General features: G+C 36.9%; 2 protein-coding genes across 7 annotated transcripts in view; both read left to right on the top strand.

Annotated features, from left to right (window-relative positions):
* The window catches only part of LOC129246427 (centrosomin), a 72,841-nt gene that overhangs the window by 40,134 nt on the left and 11,083 nt on the right, over positions 1 to 21,624 (top strand). For 5 of the 6 annotated variants that reach the window (XM_054885251.1, XM_054885247.1, XM_054885245.1 and 2 more), the window contains exons 2-6: positions 8,991 to 9,034; positions 12,001 to 12,224; positions 12,293 to 12,451; positions 13,821 to 13,916; positions 14,073 to 14,276. In XM_054885251.1, the coding sequence (XP_054741226.1) occupies positions 8,991 to 9,034; positions 12,001 to 12,224; positions 12,293 to 12,451; positions 13,821 to 13,916; positions 14,073 to 14,276 (727 nt within the window). Of the gene's footprint in view, positions 1 to 8,990; positions 9,035 to 11,433; positions 11,840 to 12,000; positions 12,225 to 12,292; positions 12,452 to 13,820; positions 13,917 to 14,072; positions 14,277 to 21,624 lie in introns of those variants that run through there. The other variant, XM_054885249.1, reaches the window with a different exon arrangement.
* LOC129246428 (lysozyme 1) lies at positions 3,498 to 4,228 on the top strand. The gene has a single exon (XM_054885252.1). The coding sequence runs from the start codon at positions 3,584 to 3,586 to the stop codon at positions 4,127 to 4,129; it is 546 nt and encodes a 181-aa protein (XP_054741227.1). The 5' UTR covers positions 3,498 to 3,583; the 3' UTR covers positions 4,130 to 4,228.

The following is a 21,624-nucleotide window of genomic DNA, read 5'->3' as shown; positions in this document are numbered from 1 at the left end:
TGCGTCTGGTGAATTCGAAAGCCATTGTGTGGACGAAATGAAGTGTGGAACATGATTTTTGAACCATTCTTGGTTCACACGAGCTTTATGAGACGGTGCCGAGTCCTGTTGGAACGTCCATGGTCTACGACCGAAATGTTTGCGTGTCCACGGCTCTAAAGCAGCTTCTAAAACATTTTCCCGATAATAAGTCGCAGTCACTTTGACACCAGGCTCGATAAAAACGATTGGAGATCGTCCATCAGCAGTCACTGCGGCCCAAACCATTACTTGCGATGGGAAATTGCTTCGAGTGGCCATACGTAGGCTCAAATTCTCGTATGAGCGTTCGGTCAAGTAAACACGATCGTTTTGAGTGTTTATGAACTGCTCAATTGGGAAATTTTTTCCATCAGAAAACACAATGTTAGGAAATTCGCCACGTTCGTGCAAACGCAACAACTCCTTTGCTCTTTCGCACCGAATTTTTTTTTTTTTGCTGGGGTGAAAGATCGTGTGCTTTTTGGAACTTGTAAGCCTTGACCTTGATATCGCGATATTTTCAGTTCTTTGGCCATTTTTCTTCTACTTCGACGTGGATTTCGTTCAAGTCGAGCCTTCACTTTCCGAACCATTTCTGGCGTTGTTGCGGTTTTTTTGGTTCACCTCCATAGCGTTTTGCAATGCTACCAGTATCATTGTAACGTTTTATAGTGCGATACGTGTGATTTTCCAGCCAAATATAACGCAATCACACTATTACGTTTGAATTCCATCACTGAAAAAAAAAAAATTCAACAAAACTGAGACGCAAATGCTTTTGATGGCTTATAAACAATATATTGAACTGTCATTAGAACAATTTTGACGTAGATGTCATGAGCTGTTTTACAGATACAAACAGTGTGAAGTTGGCAACACTTCATATCGTTCACCCTGTACACGCATTGTACGCTTTCAATTTACCATTCCATGGGATGTTTGAGAAGTGCAGACATGTGCTAGGCGAATGAAATGAGACATACTTACAAGCGAAGAAAAGTACTAGCATAGCTCGCTAAAACACGGTGTTTTTGAGAAAACCAGGTGTTTGACACCTTGTGGAGTCCAAAAGTGGAAATCAATAAACTATGTGTAAGTGATTATCTTTAAAGAAGATTGAAGAGGAACAATTCTATATTATTAAAAAACGTTTAATTCGGTTTGCGACTTCACGAGACTTGCGAGACAAGAGTGGTAGGCAGGTCGAACGACGACTAGTGATGACATTATCATCTAGGCCGTGTTTCGAAGCCATATAAAAAGGTAGTCTTTTAGTGGGAGATTCTATTCGAAAAAGATCATTGAGTTAGATTCGTCTATACAACTGCCAACCCATTTCTGATCTACTGAAGATAAGTATTTAAGAAACCATGAGAATAAACAGCAAATGTGGGTTTCAGACGCTACAAATCTGCCGTACTAATATTTACTTACCTACAGCAGCAATCGTTGGGCACCATGGAAGTTGTCAAGTTAATGAAATGATGGTCTTAATTTAATATCCAGCTTTTAATAATTCGTACGAATATTCGTTCCACGTTCTTCAGAATTATACGCCATATTTTGCAGAGGTGAAAGCTGGTTAGTGAATTTAGTTGTTGTAGTAGCAGTTGTTCTTGTTCTTGTTATTATTGAAACATCTTAAACATTCCCCCATGAATGTTTGGGGAATGCTGCTGTAGTGACAGTCCTCGGCTGGATATAAACCCGGGACGTTTCGGTAAAGTAAAGCCAATAGTCGTGGGAAGTTAAAAGTGTTGCCTCTCCTCAGAAGGGAGGAGAGGGGCCCACTTAGGCCTATAGGGCTATTGTGATACCACTAGTTTGAGCTCAAGTTCTCCCTCTCATTCTCATCGTGGTGAAGCCACTTCGTCTCTTGGACAAACAATAAAATACTGTGAAGGGCTGCCTATACCAAGTCTGCTAGACATCCAAAGAAGTAAAAGTTTAGAAATTGATATCGCGTTTTGGCAAGAGTGGAGCAGTGGTAGAGGAAGTGTTCAACAATCTCCACCTCCTCTTCGTTTCTGCAGCTGCGACAGAAGTCATTTCCCATATGGTTCAAATGTGTTTCCATTGGGCAGTGCTCGGTGATAATACTGACAACTGTACTAATGGGATTCCCAACTAGATTGCTGAGGGGCTTAGTCCTGTGCTCATTCCTTCTAGACCAAACCTGTCTAATTATAGTGCCGTTAGTAAATACCCTAGCTTTTGATTAACACACGTAAAATACAAAAAAAAAAAATTAGAACCAGATAGTTCGTAAGCTTTTTTCATAAGTCATTCTTGCTTTCAGATGCTCAACGATTTTTATGCTTTTGAAGAATATACTTAATAAGAGGATGGTTCAATAAGTCCTTGAAAAGTAAAACAAATGGAGTTGCCAACTCAAATACAATATTTGACTTCAAAAGAAACATATTTCAGATGATGGTATCCTTATTATCGGGCTGATCTGTGTATTTTTTTCTTTTTTTGAGAGAACGCTTGCGTGTGGCAGCCATACAAAAGTTTGAAAATTAATATGAGAACTCTCACGATCGATAAAAACTATCTGATAAACCACTGCTTTACTCAATTTCGTCGGGTTTCCACCAGACACCAGCGACTTCAAACATCACTCTGAATAGTGACCACACAAATAATGATCGATAAAATCTTAAGTATGATATTGAATAATCCGCGAAAAGTTTGGTTAGAAAAAAGTTCTCTTCTATAAAGACAACGCAGCGACGTACAAAGCCGCGGTGGCAATGGGAAAAACTGCATGAACGAGGCTAGGAATTGATACATCCTAAAGAGCATGCTCAGGGTTTAAGACCCTATGATTATTTTCTGTTTCCAAACTTCTGTTTTCAAAGTGAAGTGACTCGGCACAATACGTTTGGATAAATGAAACAAACGCCCATTTTGAGAGTCTCGAGAAGTCGTATCATATGGAGGGCATTAAAAAATAGAGCTACGTCGAAATTAAATTGCATTAAATTATGTTGAAAAGTTAAACGCTTTTTCGCATTGAGTATTATACAATTTTCAAATGACTCTAGTATATATTGGATTTTCGCACTGTGAATACTTATCGGTGCAATGCAAATATGAATGCACATAAATCCGATAACAATAAATAATTCTCACGCCACTTAAATTCTAAAATATTTATTATTAAACACTTCAATGACCACAGACAGACAAGCGCACACACAACAATAAAGCGGTGATATATCAGCGTTGGTTGAGGGGAATACCAGCCCGCGAGGACGTCCACAATGTAATTGCCGCGCTCAACAACAACAGTCACTGTAATTTCCACAACGAATTTTCGCTATACATAAAACCGGTTTAACCATAATTTTTATTGCTTTTATGCCAACATTAATTCTTAATTTAACTTTTGCTTTTGCTGCCGACTTCCCCAAACGCATTCGATAACGATGCGCCTCGCCTCAGTACATCATTAACCAGCGGCGTGACCACCGCGCTAATAACATCCGTGTTCGTATAAATTTTCGACGTGTTCAATCAATAACTTGTCCTATTTCAATACATCAATCAAATTGACATGCAAATGAAACGTCAATACCATCACTATCGCCGCCGTCGACAATACCAAAACTCATCACCAATCGCACAACGATCACTGCCACCGTTTATAGCTGCCGCCACCACCATAATTTTTTGCTGCATTTTGCTGTTACTCGTTCACGCACCCGCCCCCGTTCAAATGCGTCGTCTGCAACGTTGCGAACTCGTCGGCGAATTGTATATTTTGGATGTGCCAAAATCGGAGCTGTCGCTGTGGTTATGCATTGCCGAATATGAAAGTCGCTACAACACGCATGTGGTGGGCAATCGCAATGCGGATGGCTCCAGCGACTATGGACTATTTCAGATCAGCGGCCGTTATTGGTGTCAGCCGGACAATGGCACCAAATATTATGCGTTCAATGAGTGCAATGTCAAATGCAGCGCTTTGCTGCAGGATGACATCACTGTGGCAGTGGAATGCGCTAGGACTATTCAGCGGCGACAGGGATGGAGTGCTTGGAGTGTATATTCGTTGTATTGCAATCGTACGCTAACCGAAGTGGATGATTGTTTTGAATGAGGATGGGATGCATGCAAATTGGCCGAGTAACGCGAAAGATAAGAGAAGAGAAGCTCTAAAGTGATTGAGGAAACAATAAGAGAATTAATAATGTGCTAATATACCCAATGTGTTCTTATGTTAATAATAACAAATAAAATTATGCTATATCAATAGAATTGTATTTTACCACAAAAAAAAAATTTAGCTGAATTTAATAAATAAATAAATAAGCTCGAGAATACTCATCCCCATCTAGGCCGAAGATATTTTCGCAAATAACGCGAATATTTTAGGGCGGGAGTTGCACTTTTTTGCTTTTATAAAGGGTCTTTCAAAAGTGGTCTTTGGAGACACTAAGGTCACTAGTGAATAATTCCAGGACAGGTGCCTTTTTTATGTCATCTTTGACATTTTTCATTTAGACAGTTGTACAATTTTACTCAATGGGTCAACGATAAAATTATTGAAACTTTTTACGAAAATCGTCGTTTTTTAAAAACAACATATGGCGAAATTCGTATGTTTTTTGATGGAAATAATCATTCAAATGAGTCGACAATTCCAAGGTTGGTGAAAAAATTTCAAGAAGTTGGTTCTGTCGAGGATAGAAAAAGAACCGATAGACCAAAAGCTAAACGTTTTGTTGAGAATATTGCTGCTGCAGTGTAGTGTAGCTGAATAACCTCGATATGTGTCGATATTCTCAACAATTAGGCAATCATGAATCGACTGCTCGACTGTTTGGCGAATTTTACTTCTAGACGTGCTCATGGTGGACATTTACATGATGCCATTTTTCACATAAGATTGTTAAAAGTTTTATTTTGAATAAAAATACTGAAATCTGAAAGAAATCTAAATTTTTAAATCAACATCTCGGCGCGTCTTTTGGAATACCCTTTATGTACACTTGTGCTCACATAATTAAGTCACCTTATCTTTTTACAATATTTGCAATATGTAATTTTCAGACTAAATTTTATTTCTTAATTTTTAAATAAATCGAACTTCCAAACTTAAAGAAAATTCCAAACATTTTAACGAATTTCGAAAAAGTGTCTTAAAAATTTTCAACTGGAATTTTTAGAAAACTTCGCGGTATGCAGTTTTATAGCCCACACAATTTTAGTAGACTTCATGGCGGGGACAATCGCTTTGATTTAAAAAAAAAAATGTTCAGGTTAGTATCTATGCTGCTAGTTCGCTTGTAGGACATATACACCTGATAAGTGAGTGACATTTTAGAATTTACCTGTTGTTCCATTATATTGCTTTCACTTCCATATATTCCTTTCAATTTTTTTTATGTACCATTTCCAAGCGCTCCACTGCATTCCATTTCTGCACCATTTCACCGACCATAAGCGTCCTTTACATTTTTTTCATTTGTACTCGTCGCTCGTATCGCTGTATCGCTCTTTTGGCGGAAATTTTCAAATAATAATGATAATTATATTAATACAGTGCAACCTCTCCTAATAGACACTTCTGTTAGCCGGACATCTCCCTTGAGCGGACGTTTTTTTTCTATACCAAATCTTATGTGTCGGAAGAAGTTATCCTCTTTTGAGTGGTCACCTCTCGGACAGACAAAAGCTGACTGACGATGAGTTTCCACCCAAGGAGGCTTTACTGTATATAAGTGTGCAGAAATAATCCCAGTTCTTCTTTTATCCTATGCAGAAATTTATACGGATATCTGTTAACAGTGCCTCATTAAAGAAAGTTATGTGTTTGTGCTTACCTGGGGCGATAGAGTGAATTGAAAACTTTGAAGCCCTTTCACTCGACATTTTTTTTCACAATATCTTCTTTTTTTTAATTTTTTTCACGTGCCATTCCAATTAATTCCCCTCCATTTCATTTCTACAAGGTGGCGCATAATTAACCAATCAATTTTTCGTTTTGAAAAACTAAAAAACAACCAAAAAATGATTTTGAGTGATGGAAATCTTTATTTTGACCTCAGTGCTCCATTCCTTCTCTGTTTGTATACTGCAGTTGTCCAGTTCACAAATGTCAAATATGATTGGCATACGACGCCATTTACAAAAATTATAAATCTTCCGATAGGGTAATAACTAATGCTGGATTCACCGTTCATGTCCGAACAACTTTTGTTGGTAATTTTACACACGTCTGAGTGGGAAATCTCGCTGACAGCGCAACGAAAATGTGTTGGGCACCGAATTAAATTGATTTTGATTTTCTGCCCGAATAACTTTATGATTAGGATTGCCATCATCTCTTTTTCTATGCGTTTGGTAGCAGTTTATATGTTTGTATCAAAAATACAATTTCGTATTTTGACCACTGTTTCAATGCCTGTTGCCTTCAGAAGAAAATGAATGTGCCGAACTCAGCGATGAACCGCACTTAAGCACTCTCTCCGTTCAAAAATTGATTCGTTCAGACGACAGTCGGTTCTACGTTATCGGAACGCTTCAGATTTACATCCGGCCAAGGACTGTCACTTCAGCAGCGTTTCCCAAACATTTAAGGGAAATGTTTATGATTTTACTATAAAAACAACCACAAATTGACACATGTAAAAAAAACGTGTCCCGTGAGCATCCATTACATTTCTTTCACTTAAATTTTTTCGTTTGGAAAATTTTTCGTATGCTTTTCACTCAATCTCATTTCTAAACTACTTATATACTACATATATTTTTCGTATTCATTTTTGTGCATTCATTATATTTTTTTTAAATTCATCTCTTTTTCACTAGGCCTTTTCTTTTCGCCAAGAGTTAGCAAGTGGCGAATAGATGAAGCAATTGTACATATCGCACCCTAAATACAAAAGGGTCACAACTCAAAATACTAAGATTTTCAGGAGAGACGAAAAACGTTTTATGTAAAAATTATTGTAATATTTAATGAAAATATTGTTCCATCATGAAAATATACAACATTGAAGAAAGTTCTACTATATTTTTTTCAATTTTATATTATGTTTGCGAAAATAAAACAAAATTTTGACTTATGACACTTTAACTGAAATTTTTTCGATTAACTAGTGATATTATCTTAAGTTGTGCCTTTTTAACTGATAAAATGTTTTAATTTTATAAGTTTCCTAACCTAATTGAACTCACTTTTTACAACTAAAGAGGCACAATGCAAAATAATATATCACAAAAATGTATCACTTTTTACAGTTATAAAGGCAGAACTCAAAATAAAACTCTTTATGTGTAATAAAAGTAATCAGCTGTTCTTGAGCCCATTAACGTAACTAAAAATAATTCTCTTTAGTTGATCGTGCGAAAGCAACACACTTGACATAAAAATAGACATAACTGTATTTTTCCAATTAAAGAAGATAGTTATGTGAACGAAATATTTGCAGCAGTTAAAAATGTGTACTCTGAATTAATTTATGCTAAAAACTCAGTTTTGGAAAATTTTGAGTTGTGACCCTTTTGTATTTAGGGTGCGATATGATCATATGTCGGCAACGCGGTAAGAGAGCTGCCTTAAATTACATGTATTGGTAAAGCAGTACGTCTAATGAACTATAGCCATACTCGTCAACTTTGTTGTTGCTTTCGCATGTAAATTTTTCGTCAAGTTAATCGAGCGTAGAGATAGCGAGCGGGGCTATGGCGAATAGAAGAGACCTAATAATATTTCTCGCATTCCATTCTCACGCATTCCACTCAATATCATTACTGTACCATTCCGGTTCCCACAACAGTCGGTTCTACGTTACTGTATTTAGTATATCCGGTCAAGTGCTGCCACTCTGGGAAATGTTTATGCTGTTACAACAACAACTATACCTTTCCTATTCCATTTCTAAACCATTCCATGTGAACTGGCAAAGTTCTAACCCTAATGCGTTTACTTATCTCATTTCCCCGCAGTTGTTTTTCAAACGTCGACATTTTCTAAGAAAAAATAGCTCGATCTGCTGATGCTGCTTGCGTATATTTCCATTACAACTTCCGTAAGGCAATAATTAAAATGTACTTTAGAAAATTTCCTCAAGCTTTGGCCAAGTAGAATCCAGCAATGTGCGCGGTGTCATTGAAGTGGAGACGTGTAGACATGCGCTGGTCCGTCCAGCATACGCACCAACCACCACCACACTTAGTGTCAAACATATTGCTCGTCCATACTTACAATCACTTTCGGTTGGCACATGTTCACTCGCCCTCAAATACGCCCACCTACTGTGCCTCATTACATTTGCTTTGGTCTCATCTAACATTGCGCTTACGATTTTTTTTTCAAAGTTTTCATAATTCACGCAGTTGAGATCAACGGGTGATCGGCAGTTCTGTGTTGCACCCATCTGCCTGTAAATGCCACGACATGGCTCGTTTATTGAAAAGTAAAAATAATAATAATAATAAAGTGGAAAAAAAGATAAGAAGATACAAAAAAAAAATCGCTTACTCACAAAGAAAACGCATTGAATTTTTATGCGCTGAGTGAACTCTAATGTGTGAGTGTGTAAGTATGTGCACACTCGTTCACGATTGCTTGGTTGCTTGCTCCTTATTGCAGCTCTGCATTTACACGTAAAAAACTTAACAAACTATGTAACTTGACTGCGTTGCATGCCTGCTGTTTGCATGACTTCTTTTTTTATTGTTGTTTTTTTGTTGCCAATAAAACTTAGAACTTTTTTTCGTTGTACTTTTCATGGTTTATTTCCTTAATTTGATCGTTTCAAGTGGCACAATTGTAAATTGGAAAAATGTTTGCAAATTCTACATTCTCACATGCATGTGTACATATGCACTTATACATAGATATATACATATACATTATAATGAATGTGTTTACTGAAGTTTCTAGCTTAGAACAATACTTGAAAATGCCTCGAAATTAAAATGCAACTTTCTTCTTTTTCGCTATTTTCAAGCACAAGTCCGAGCACACTGAAGGATGTTACAATGGAGCACCCATGTGAGTATATACATACATACATACATAAGTATTTATATGTATTAAAGAGGCATTATAAGTACTTTCAACTGTTGTACAAATTAGTATTGCATATAGAATATTTACGAGTAGTTGAATATACAGTGAAGAACAAAACTTCCCATACACCCCCTATTTTTGTTGGTTTCAAAGTAGAAAAAGTTTCTTGGAAAATGCTTTGACATAACAAAACTTTTACTAATCTCAGATGAGTCACAGTTTAATATATAATATTTAGAGCAAAAGCTTGTAGGAAAAAATACTACAATTAATCCGAAGAATTTAGTATCAACCGTCGAGCACGGTGACGGCTACGTAATGGTTTGGGGAGCTATTACGGCATATGCAGTAGGAAGAATAGCATTTATTGAGGTTAACTTGGATCGTTATAAATAAAAACCGTTACTGTATACTCAAAGAGCGCATACTAGAAGTTTGGTACAGTATGACGTCTACAGAGCTGATAAGTTTAGTTTCCTCGACGCCATATCAGTTGGCCACATAGTTATCGAATACCGATATACTCAGTATCCAAACAAAAGTATCGATACTAAGATTATATCAGTAGTATTTAAAAATCAATTAGCTGTTGCTCACAAGCAGTCATATCTGTCTGTCCAATATTTCACGACCACTCTACGTGAATTGCTATCTTTGGAACTTAATTTTATATGCATCGATATTTTTCATTATCGTCTTTCGATAGTAGTGAGTTCCATTAACGTATGGACGGACAGATGATAATAATTTAAACCCATTTTAAAAATAGTTTTAATTATTTGAAGACAAATTTACGAATAAAAATGTCTATAGACGACCCGAATTTATATCTGGCCAAGGACTGTCACTTCAGCAAAGTTTCCTAAAAAAGATGTGTACTCTTGTGACAGTGCGGTCAGCGCTTAGCATTCTTGTGCATCACGACAGCGAATCGCCGTACGACTGCCAATGGAGCTGACGCTTGAGCTAAAACCGCTTCACATAGTTATTCAACAATCCGCCAAGCGTACCCTGTTGAATATTGAAGGTTTCGGTAAAGGAAAAGCGATGTAATCCAGGAATATGGTATCGTTGAGTCTGCACCTCGCACTTGCCCAGCTACCCAGAGATGATATCACTAGAGTCATTAAATTTGAGAAGAATTGAACTGGACGATAAAGTATAAAATTAGTACAGGAAACTCCAAGAGTGTACTCTGCAGTGGTATAGAGATGGCTCCAAGATACCAGAAGGCATAGGCGCTGGAATAAATGGTGCCATAACAAAGCCTTCTGTGCCGATGGGTAGTTTTCCTAGCATCTTCCCAGCGGAAATTAATGTCACCTGTCTATGTGCAGAGATAAACTTAGACAGGAATTCTCTGAATGAGCGAATTGTCATTCTGAGCGACGCCTGCATTCAAGGCACTGTCATCCTGTGAGGTTGAGTCTTCACTGGTTCTTGAGTGTGTCGAGGAACTGAATTTGTTAGGAACGCACAATCGCAGGAATCTCCAGAATGAGCGAATTGCCATTCTGAGCGACAGTCAGGCGGCACTCAAGGCACTGTCATCCTGTGAGGTTAAGTTCTCGCTGTTTCTTGAGTGTATCGAGAAACTGAATATTTAGGGAACGCACAATCGCATCCGGCTGATATGGGTCCCAGGACACAGGGATATAACTCGGAACGAAGTAGCGGACGCATTGGCTGGAAAGGCTGCGGCCTGGTTACCAATACGACGCGAGTTTTTCCTTGCTATGGGACAATATACCATCAAGAAGAAGCTTGGGAGTGAAGAGCTAAAGCTAAGGGAGATTAGCTGGCACCAAATTATGGCGCTACGCCAGAAGAACTTCTTCCTAGGGTGTACAATCAAAAGGGGTTTAGGAAACTCATAACCCTTCCTAAGGATAAACTAAGAATGCTCACGGCTATTTTCACAGGCCATTGCAGATTGCGCAGTCATCTGTACAGGATTGGGATATAATGCACTGACTCCTGTCGTTTCTGCGACCAATCCTCGGGGACTCCAATACATCTGCTCATCTCGGTCAATTGCCGTCAGAAGGAAGTCATACACTCCAGCCCAACTCTAGCAACCCAGCTCTATCTTAAGTTTAATAAGGGAAGTGGGTTTGTGTACTGTGATGAGTAGAGGTCACAGGACCGCGAGGACGAAGTGCAAACCCCAAGTCTAGCTATATATCTGTCTAACTGTATACGTTTATACCAGCAACAACACAAATGCCTACTTGGCTTTGGCAGCTGTCTTTATAGTTCATTCCTACGTATATATGTCTAAGGAATGTTCTATAATTCCAAAAAAACACCCTTATTACTCTTGTTTTTCCTACCTATTGAAGTGATCTTACTCAGTAGGTACATAAAAATGTGGAATTTGTTTGACTTTAGGTTGAAAATCAGTTTTGAATTGTAAAAAAAGAAATATAAAAGGCCTAAAAATCATACTTTCAAAACTAAATTGAACAACATTTAAGAAAATTTTCCAAATAATTGAAATAATCTGCATTTCGGGACCACTACTAACACATCACACACGCAATAGTTACAGAAACAGCAACACGAACTACCGCTACACATTAAAGCCCAGCAAAATAGTCAAATATAGTGAAAAAGAACAATTGACACACACATACATACATACATAAAGAAGAAACTTACCAACTGCAAACGCCATGCGTCGAAGTGGATCCAGCATTAGTAGCTCACAGGACTCCAAAGAGAAGTTAATGGTTTTCAGACGCAACTCACAATCGCCACTAAGCGAAACGTATTTGTGTGGGGATGGTAAAAAAAACTGACTGAAAATTAGACCAACTTTATAAACGCAAAAATGAGACTTACAACAGTTATTATAAGTTTGCCTATTTCATATATAGTATAGCTTAGTTAATACGCAGAATAAAAGCTAATTGCCATTTTGTTCTATTTTAATTTTTCTCGCGCAGATGGAGTGGGATTTCCGTGCGTCAGCTTGCAAGGACATGGCGTGTCATCGCCACCTGTACAAGGGCGTTCAGTGCGCGAATTCGAAGAGCAAATGGCATCGCTACGTAAAGAGAATTTCAATCTAAAATTACGCTTATATTTTTTGGAGGAAAGTGTGCCAGGTTATCATCAATCGAATGCAGAGGGTCCGGAGTCGCTGATGAAGCAGCTGATTGATACGAAGGTGAGCTTCGAAATTAAGAGGTTCTTAAAAACATTTAAATTATTGGATTCTACTACTTCGTCATGCAGGTTGAAATTGAAATTTTGCGTAAGGAACTTGAAGAGAAGCAAGATTTATTGAAGGAAGCTGCACAGGCCATGAATCACATGGAACAAATACAAAAAGAGACTGAAACCAAGGGACAAGCCTTTATAGACGAACTAAAACAGAAGATACAATTTTTGGAGGTAAGAAAAAATTTGAAACGCAAATAAATTAATTTATGATAATTAATCGACGAAAAAGTATGAAAAAATGTCGACTGTAAATAGGCAGTAGCTAAAATTATATGAAATTATTGTGATTGACGACGAATTATTGATGAAACTATTGATTGATTGAGTAATAATAAAAAAAGCAGCGTTTTTTTGCGATTTCTTTACGCACGACTGGTCAGCAGTTATGGCTATAGCGGTTTCTATATCTCTGATTTCTTTTTTGTTTTAGAGAGAATATATTTACCCTTGAAATAACACAAGGTGGCGCCAAATTATTCATCCAGTCTTTTTTTTAATAACTTTTTACTAAACAAACAAATATATAATATATATTTCGCGTGATGGAAATCTTTATTTTGACCTCAGCGCTCCATTCCTTGTCTGTTTGTGCACTGCAGCTGTCCAGTTGACAAATGTCAAATATGATTGAGGTGCGACGCCATTTGCAAAAATTGTAAATCTTCCGATAGAGTGATTAATTTTGCGCCACATTGTACCACAATTCATTTTAAATGTAAAATTGGAACTAGTAATTTAAAGTCGTAGGAGTAATTAGAAATTTTGTTAGCTTAAATTTTTTTCCAACTATAAACTCTTATGTTCGTAAATACCCTTGTTATACGTCTGTGGAGTTTTGACAAAAAAACTAATTTTACTTCAGTAGGATTTGCTTTTAACAAACAAATACTTTCAAACAAAGCAGATTTATATTATTATTCAAAGAGCTAAAGCCATTGTAGCTCAGCAATTCGATTTAAGTTCTTCTGTGTAAAGTCGACAAATAAAGGGTTTTTCAAATAAAAGGTGTTATTTTATTATTCAAAGAAATATTTTACATATATAAATGATCGGATGTTTATTTCATTATAAAGAGGAAGGTGTGCCGTTAATAGTAGAAAATAACATCAGGCAAATTACCACCACGACCACGCTTACAGGACACTATCCCTTTCATGAAATTTTCCATAACCGAATTGCAAAGTGGCGGCCCCATGTCCTCGATAGCCTCACGAATTCCATCTTTGAGGTCTTGAATCGACCCTGGATCCCGAAACTTTTCCCGTAAAAGATCAATGGTTTCGTGGCTTGTGTGGCACGTAGCGCCGTCTTGTTGAAAATAAACGTTGCCGAGATCAATACCATTCAATTCCGGTCATAAAAAATCGTTAATCATCTCTCGATAGATTGCGCTATTCACCTATTCAAAATAACACCTGTTATTGGAAAACCCTTTATATTTCTAAACTAATTATTGTAGTAAATATTGAAATACAAAAATGTCTCAAGCCATTTTGAAGGGGCTCTAAACTAATCCATTCACTTTAATTTTTCGTCGTAGATGGAACGCGATTTGGATAAAACTCATCACAGCGGTTTTATGAATGATTTGCTCGGACACTCAGATATATCGGAAAATGTGAATGCTTTACAAAAAGTTTGTATAATTTTGCTTAATTTATTATTGCGTATAATTTAATAAAAGATAAAATCACTAAAATAACAAACTTTTCTTCTAACTCACCCTTTTATTTTTGTTTTTCTTTTGACACTGTCAACATTCTGCCGCTCTGCTCCTTAAATGAAAACATAGATTCGTGAACTTGAGGGCATGGTCACACAGTCCGAGGGTAAAATGCATGCGTTACAAATGCAAAACTCGAAATTGGAAGAGATCATAGCAAAACGCGATGAGGCAATCAAAGAATATGAGGAAAAAGTAAAAGAGTTGGCATTTCAAAATGCTGAACTGCTGGAAACGATGGAGAACAAGGAGAAGGAAATGGCGACAGCGGAGGTGAGTGTGATTATACAAATATTTACTCTTTAACAGTTACGTATTAATTTGGGTGCAGTAATGATAATATGTTGTGTTGTATTTGAGGTGTTTTTAAAAGTAAATATAAAAATTCGGCATTATTTTTAGGAAAATTATGCAAAACTTATACAAATATATGTACATATGTATGTACATACGTATTATATTGAAAAATGTACAGTTTCTTCAAATTTACGCAAAACCCTAGCTAATGATGTTGTTACCTTATAGTAGCGCCTTTATAATTTTTTTCAATCCCTCTCTTTTACGCTTCTTTCCTTTTTCGTTACCCGCCCAATTACTGCTGAAATTCGCTTGAAGCTAAATTTGAAAAGTCTTCGTCTGACCAATGCCAAACTGAAGGAAGGCAATAACAATTTAATCCATGTTCTAAAAATCACAGAAGAAAATTACCACAAAGAATTTTCGAATACGAAGGTATGTGAAAAACGAATGAGAGAACAACAGGATGCATTAAGCAAAATGCAAGTAAGTTTTCGCCGAAGTAGCGACGTAAACGTTGAGTTAGATATTTGTGGTGCTGTTGCAATGTTGAGTTCCATACGTTTCTTACTTGAAGTAGAGAAGAGAGTAGATAGACGACGATAGGTACACGACGCACTTATTTTTCATGCGAAACTTTATATGTTCCAACGCCAGTCATGTCTACCTTTATATCCCTCATATTCGTTAAAGGAGTCCACTCTTCAGCAAATGTGTTTGGAGAGTATTTTCTGCTCTAACAAGAATAAGAACAATTACGACAGCGTACAAAGAATGCATTTTGGTCGCTGAAATTTTCCCAATCAATAAATTGTATATAATTGGCATTTACACCCTTTATTGGGTGCTTGACCGAGCTCCTGCCGAGCTTTGTGGTATGCATCTTGATGTTGTTCCACAAATGGAATATAAATTGGTTTTCAAAAATTCAAAAAGCAGTAACGACCACCAAAATATATTTACTAACGCTTACTTTTCTCAGATTTTTTTTTTTTTTCGATTAAAAAATATCCAGATCATATTAGTAGTGACTCTTAAAGGATCTCCAAATAATAATATTAGAGAAAACGAAACAAAAACATGACAGAACCTGTAGAAGTAAATAAAGTTTTTTTATGTAGTCTTTAATGTTCAGTAGCTACATAATAATGCGTCGAAGATTTAGTAATTAAAGTATTCATTGCGAAATATGAGATGATTTTATGGTAAAAAATGTAATGCTGATCTGTTCCGCTCTAATGCTCAAACTTAATAAAACTTATGCCGTTACATTGTTTTCTATTTGAAAACTGTTATTTGTGAGACTGCGGAGGTTCTCGTATTATTTTGCTTTTCCAACCAAATGGGATTGCTGAGCAGGCCTAATTGTATTAGATTTGAAAATTCTATATTAAAAACACTTGTTTTAAAAAATGTTTGTGAATTCAAAAGAAATTGCAGTATATACATAAAATATTTTAAATGTATTAAATATAAAAAAAAGCTCAGAAGATATAACAACATTTGTAGAAGGCTCTTCTCTGAAAAATTTTCTAAAAAGTTTGGAAATATATATGTATATATGCCAGAATCTCCTCAGATCTTATCAATTTCTAGTTATCCTTTTTAATATCGTCGATCGAAATACAGGGTGGGCCATATAAAATTTGCTTTTTGAATCGGCTATAAAAAAAACTAATCAATATTTTTTCAAACTTTTTTTTTATTTTGAAGATTGAACATTGTCATTTATGAATGAAAAATAATATCGTTCAAATGACTGCCACGACTCTCTTTACAGTAGGCCATTCGATCAACCAAATTTTTAAGAACATTTTCGATTGTTTGGGCTCCAATTTCATGAATGGCAACTTCGATTTCGTGTTTTAAAGTATCAATCGTCTCTGGATGGTTCGCATAGCATTTGTCCTTAACGGCTCCCCACAAAAAATAGTCCAACGGGCTTAGATCAAGCTCCGAGGCGGCCAATTGATATCGGTTTTCAAAAACGGTAACCAAAAGTTTGAGTGTAACTTTGGCAGTGTGACAAGTTGCACCGTCCCACAGTGCGGCCGATTCCCGAAAAGCTGGTCAAAACTCAAAAAATTAAGTAATTGATTCAAAATTTCTTACTCGGGGGTTGTCTGGGTCGCTGATTACGAATTTGATCTTAAAATTTTGAAAATCCACCCCCTTCCGCCCCTATTGGCCACCCTCTCACGTGAAATAGCGTATATTCTAGAACATAATCAAGATGCATGTAAATTTATATGTTTTCGGGGTCGCAAGGTAGCAAGTGGTAGCAGCTGAATCTTGTTTTATTCAGTAACCATTACTTTTTTGAGTAACCTTTAATAGGTTTCAAAGCAGCATATGACGGCGTTGTATTACTATACAGTTTGAAAACTCAAATTTTATAAAAAAAATTGCAAAAAATGTATCTACGTATTGCTGCAGCTAAAAATTTTGTGTCGAGGTATTGATATGTACTAAAGATTTCTCGTATTTTACTAACCTTCCGAAGATGATTCCATTTGGTTTTGTTCAATTTACTCCATTACAAAATCTTTCAAATGTGTACAACTTTCACTATTCATCGCCAGTAATACGATGCTCAAACGAAGGCCACGTTGCGACTGAAAATACAGAGGATACTTAGGGTACAGGACGTTGCTATGAACGGTTTTCACTACTCAAGGCATTACTGTAGCCAACCCAAAGACAAAAAAACTCTATCTAGAAACTTTTTTTTTCGACTTTTGGCCAGCTTTTTGGGAATCGGCCGCACTGTGCGTCCTGTTGAAACCAAATGTCGTCCATGTCATACTCTTCAATTTTTGGAAACAAAAGCTCGTTGAGCATGTCACGGTAACGCTCGCCATTTACTGTAACCGCGGCTTCTCGCTCATTTTCGAAAAAAAATGGCCCGATGATGCCGCCAGACCAAAAACCGCACCAAACAGTGACTCGTTGTGGATGCATTTGCTTCTCTACAGTAACGTGTGGATTTTCTGAGCCCCAAATCCGACAATTTTGCTTATTGACGTAGCCACCGATGTGAAAATCAGAAAAGAAGAAGAAGACTCACTACTTTGGAAATCGGTTTTCAATATTTCCCAATTTTGTTCAGGCGTATAGCGTCCCATTTCGTAAATGTCAAACCTTTAAGTAAATTAAGAACACATTTGACATGTCATTTGTGTTACCATTCTCAAAAAAATAGGTGGTTCAAAAAGCAAACGCTATATAGCCCACCCTGTATAAAAAATTTATAAATTGAAAAAAATTTGCAAATCCTTAATTTTTTTTATAAAATTTCGCACTACATATTTCACTTAAATTTTGAAATTAACGACGTGAAATATATTATTAATACGAGAGTCGTTCAATAAGTAGATACTAAGAAAATCCAAGAGTTACCTTCGTTGCATCGAGAGGACGGTTAGTTTTTAGTTTTAATGATTTTCTTTGTAAAGTTTGTGTGCTTTGGAAAAACTGCCTATAAAACTTGTTACTTTTTTCGGGAAGGGAAGTATTTTTTCGGGACAAACTAGCAAGTACAGCACTCAGACAACATTAAGTCGATTGTACTGCATTCGGCTTCCCTTTTTAATTTTCTTGAAATCCACCCGACCTTTGAGGAAATCTGATAAGATCCTTGTGGTGCCAAGGAGCCAAGGTGGTCGCTTCTCAACACATCAATGTGAAAGACCTCAAGCCTGATTCGAGCGAAGGCCGGGCAGACGTACAGAAAGTGGTTTGCCGTCTCATCCTCCTCTCCACATGCTTGGCAGAGTGCACTGTCTGAGATGCCTACATTTTCCATGTGCTTCACCCATAGAAAGTGGCCCGACATCAGTCCAACCAGCTGCTACAGTTCCTTTTGCTTATTCACAGGAACATCTGCGACATTCGGTCGGACATGACAGGTAACATCAGTTTTGTCCAAGCTACTCCAATCTTAAGTTTAATTGATAAGCAGCTCCCAATTGAATAAATCCATCAAACATACAAACATACGGGACAGCGGGTCTAAGATGGGCTACATGTATTAGGAAGACATATACAACAACAAAAACTTACATATATCCAGCTAAGTCGTGTCATTCCAACAGCATTCCCTCAAAGTATTTCGCAAATTGTTCATAGCTCGAATGCCATTATAACAACAACCGATTAAAAGCAACGTGCTTGTATTCCACCCCTCTCAGGGCTTTCTACTTAAAAGATGCTCAGTTGGTATATACGAGGGTTGCTATTTTTGTTTCTGGCCTTAGGCACTTCTAGTATTGTCAGGGGCCAACTGACGTTTCCATTGGAAAGTTTTACTGTTTTTTTTACTATAAACACACTCGGAAGGTTTTGATGTCGGAGCCATATTAGTGTTGTTTACAGTGTGGCTTAAAAATTCAACTAGGGAAAAATGGAATTAAGCCGTGCACATTTTCGAACGATTATTTTTCACTATTTTCGCGGTGGATTGATAAACTTAACTTAAATCATTATACTTCGAGCAAGTACCATCCTTTGCCACTGTAAAAAAACTGATACAATAAAATTTATCGTGCTCGTTGTGCGCGCTGAATTGTGGGAATTTCGTTTTAAGTCAGTTATTGTGCCAGAAAATGCGGATACTGTACGAGAAATGAGATTAAACAAGATCGTCATGTGGTATCCTTGGGCGTTAGTATGACAAGCATCAACAAGATTTTGTGTGATCCCCTTGTGGTGCAAAAGGTGTGTTCGCGTTGGATCTCATACAATAAAAAAACGCTCTGGAAATGCGACTGGATAAAGTGCTTCGAAAATTGGTTCAAGTTAAATCAATACTTTGATCATCATAGATTTAAAAACAATAAAACCATTTGCAGCCATCTCCAATGTTCATTTTTCTTTTGTTAGGGCAGAAATATAAATAGCAACCCTATCACGAGAGTTATTACGTGATTTTCAATTGGTCAGGAGTGAATTTTTTTTGTGAATTCAAAGTGGGTTTTCAAAAAATTTGCTATTATTAGAACTTTTTTCTAGGAAAACTGCTCATTAGAAGCGTCACTCAATACTGAGGTGCCCAATATAAAAGACAAATATTTTTGTCAGAAGTTTCAAAATTATTTTTTTATCTTTAAGGGGTTAGAGGTAGTCAGAGCCCCGAAAAAATGATGATTTTCAATAACTTTTTTGCTAGTCAATTGCTTTATTTTACAAAAATAAAAACATAGCATTAATACATCATGTTTCGACTTGACTTTAGCAAAATTAAAAAAAAAAATCATAATTCTAAAATTTATTGCTGTTTGTGCGGAGCCCGTTTTTCCAGAAGTCCCTTGCGGTGATCATCACAAGTCCTTGGAGATTCATCTAAAATCATTGACTGATTGAAATTTGTTTTATTAATAGATAATCTTGTGCCTGATCGATTTTTTTTTTTTCAAAATTAACAATATGGCGGCCTCATGAAATATTTTTCAGATTTTCGGGAAAAAACCTGACCATATAATGGTTATTCAGCCGCCATAGCAGCTTCTAAAATATCGATTTGCTGTTACCTACGTAGCATTCTACCTACCTCGAGTGTTATCGTTAGCGCGCTTATCTGCCACTTTCACACGTGCAGCATCCAGCTACTTTCTCTCGAACGCTCCGGAGCGCCCGAGCGACCTTTGTTAATTGTTGAACAGCTCGAAAAGTATTTGTCGGATTCACTTCAAATTTTCACACAATATTTTTAAGATTTTATACTTTAAGAATATACAATTTTTTGATAATTCTGACTGAAGAATTTGCCTAAAAAAATATCTCATGACTAAGAAGTCACTTGACACATTACTACATTTGTTTTTGCTTAAATTTCGAGAGTAGTTTTTATTTTTGAAATTTAATATTCTCGCTAGTAGTTGAGTTGTTTAAAATTTGATATTCACATATTCAGCTTTACGTTCCATACCCATTCCCCTTTCATCACTTCTTCCCAACTTGACCTCTAATTATTGCTGTCTCCTTCCGCTACCACCAGTCGGCGATTTGTACTAAAACCGCGAATACCGCTCGCCTACTCGAACGCATTCAAGATTACGAGAAAAGGGTAACAAAAATGAGTTTTGAACGTAATTTGGCCAAACGAGAAAATCGCTTCTTCCGTGCCATCATTGGTAAACTACAGCGCAGCAAAAACGAATATTTCACCATCGAAAAGGAGGAGATCTATCAACAATATGGACATGAGTTTGATGAGAAGCCAATCGATTGTAATAAACATTACGAAATGAACTATCGCGACATGTTGAAGGCGCGCGGTGATTTTCATGGTGAATATTTGCTCAAGCAAAAGTTGTGTGTCAACTACAGCAATAACAGTGCCAAATACAACAAAGTGGAGAAGTGCGAGCACGATATGCCGGAGAGTAGCACAATTGTGAAACGTTGTTATCTGCACGACGGTTGCAGTCATCATAGAGGCGCTGGTGTCAGCTCTGGTGGTGCCAGTGATTATGAGCCAGAGTTTCCCATACGCTACACAATCAGCGATGACAGCATGTTTGCGGGTGGTGGTTGCGTTGATGGGCCTTGTACATCGCGCTCCAATAGTTGCACTTCGTTGCAAGCAAATATTTCCAATGCCAGTATATATTGTGGTGCTAAAGAAACGTCACCCGTTAGGGAACCGGAGTATGCGCAGGTGAGCTTGTGTGGCGGTGGGAGTTGGATCGGTCGAGTGCTTCACTATCGCCGGAATTCTTATACTTTAACCTTTTCTATTTTGTAGAATCAGTGGCACAGTCAACTGTCCAATGTGGATGGCGTACGCTTTGTCTATTCAAAATTTGGACATTTTCAGTGAATCTTCTATATTATTACATTTCATTCCACACACTGTATCTAGACGTTGGCCTCTTGCCACAGCTCAAAGGCGCAGCTACTCTTTAAATGCTAATCGAAATTTTCTTCGCTTCCAATGGGTATGAATGGTGAGAATATCGGAGAAACAAAGCAAATTATAGAGAGGGAGCGGAAGAAAGAGTGCGGCGTAAAACCCGCTTTGATATGCTATTACTTTTTTTGTATTATGTCTTCGTTGTGACCTGTACAATATAATTCATGATTTGCGTATTGAAATTTTTTTATATAAAACATTAGCACTTGTATGTATATATTTGTATGTGTATTTTGCGACGGAATTTACATTTGAGTTTAGTACACATGCATGTACATATATTTTTTGTAAAAAATTGAAATATTTGTGAAAACTTTTGAAAACATAAATAAATCGAATTAGTTTACTTTTCTAGTATCACCTCAAATTCAGTGCAGGATCTTTTAATATTAAATAGATTAAAAATGTATA

This window comes from Anastrepha obliqua, chromosome 4, assembly GCF_027943255.1.
Source record: "Anastrepha obliqua isolate idAnaObli1 chromosome 4, idAnaObli1_1.0, whole genome shotgun sequence".
Lineage (NCBI taxonomy): Eukaryota > Metazoa > Arthropoda > Insecta > Diptera > Tephritidae > Anastrepha > Anastrepha obliqua.
The sequence above is the reverse complement of the archived record's forward strand: the minus strand, read 5'-3'. Positions and strand labels throughout refer to the sequence as shown.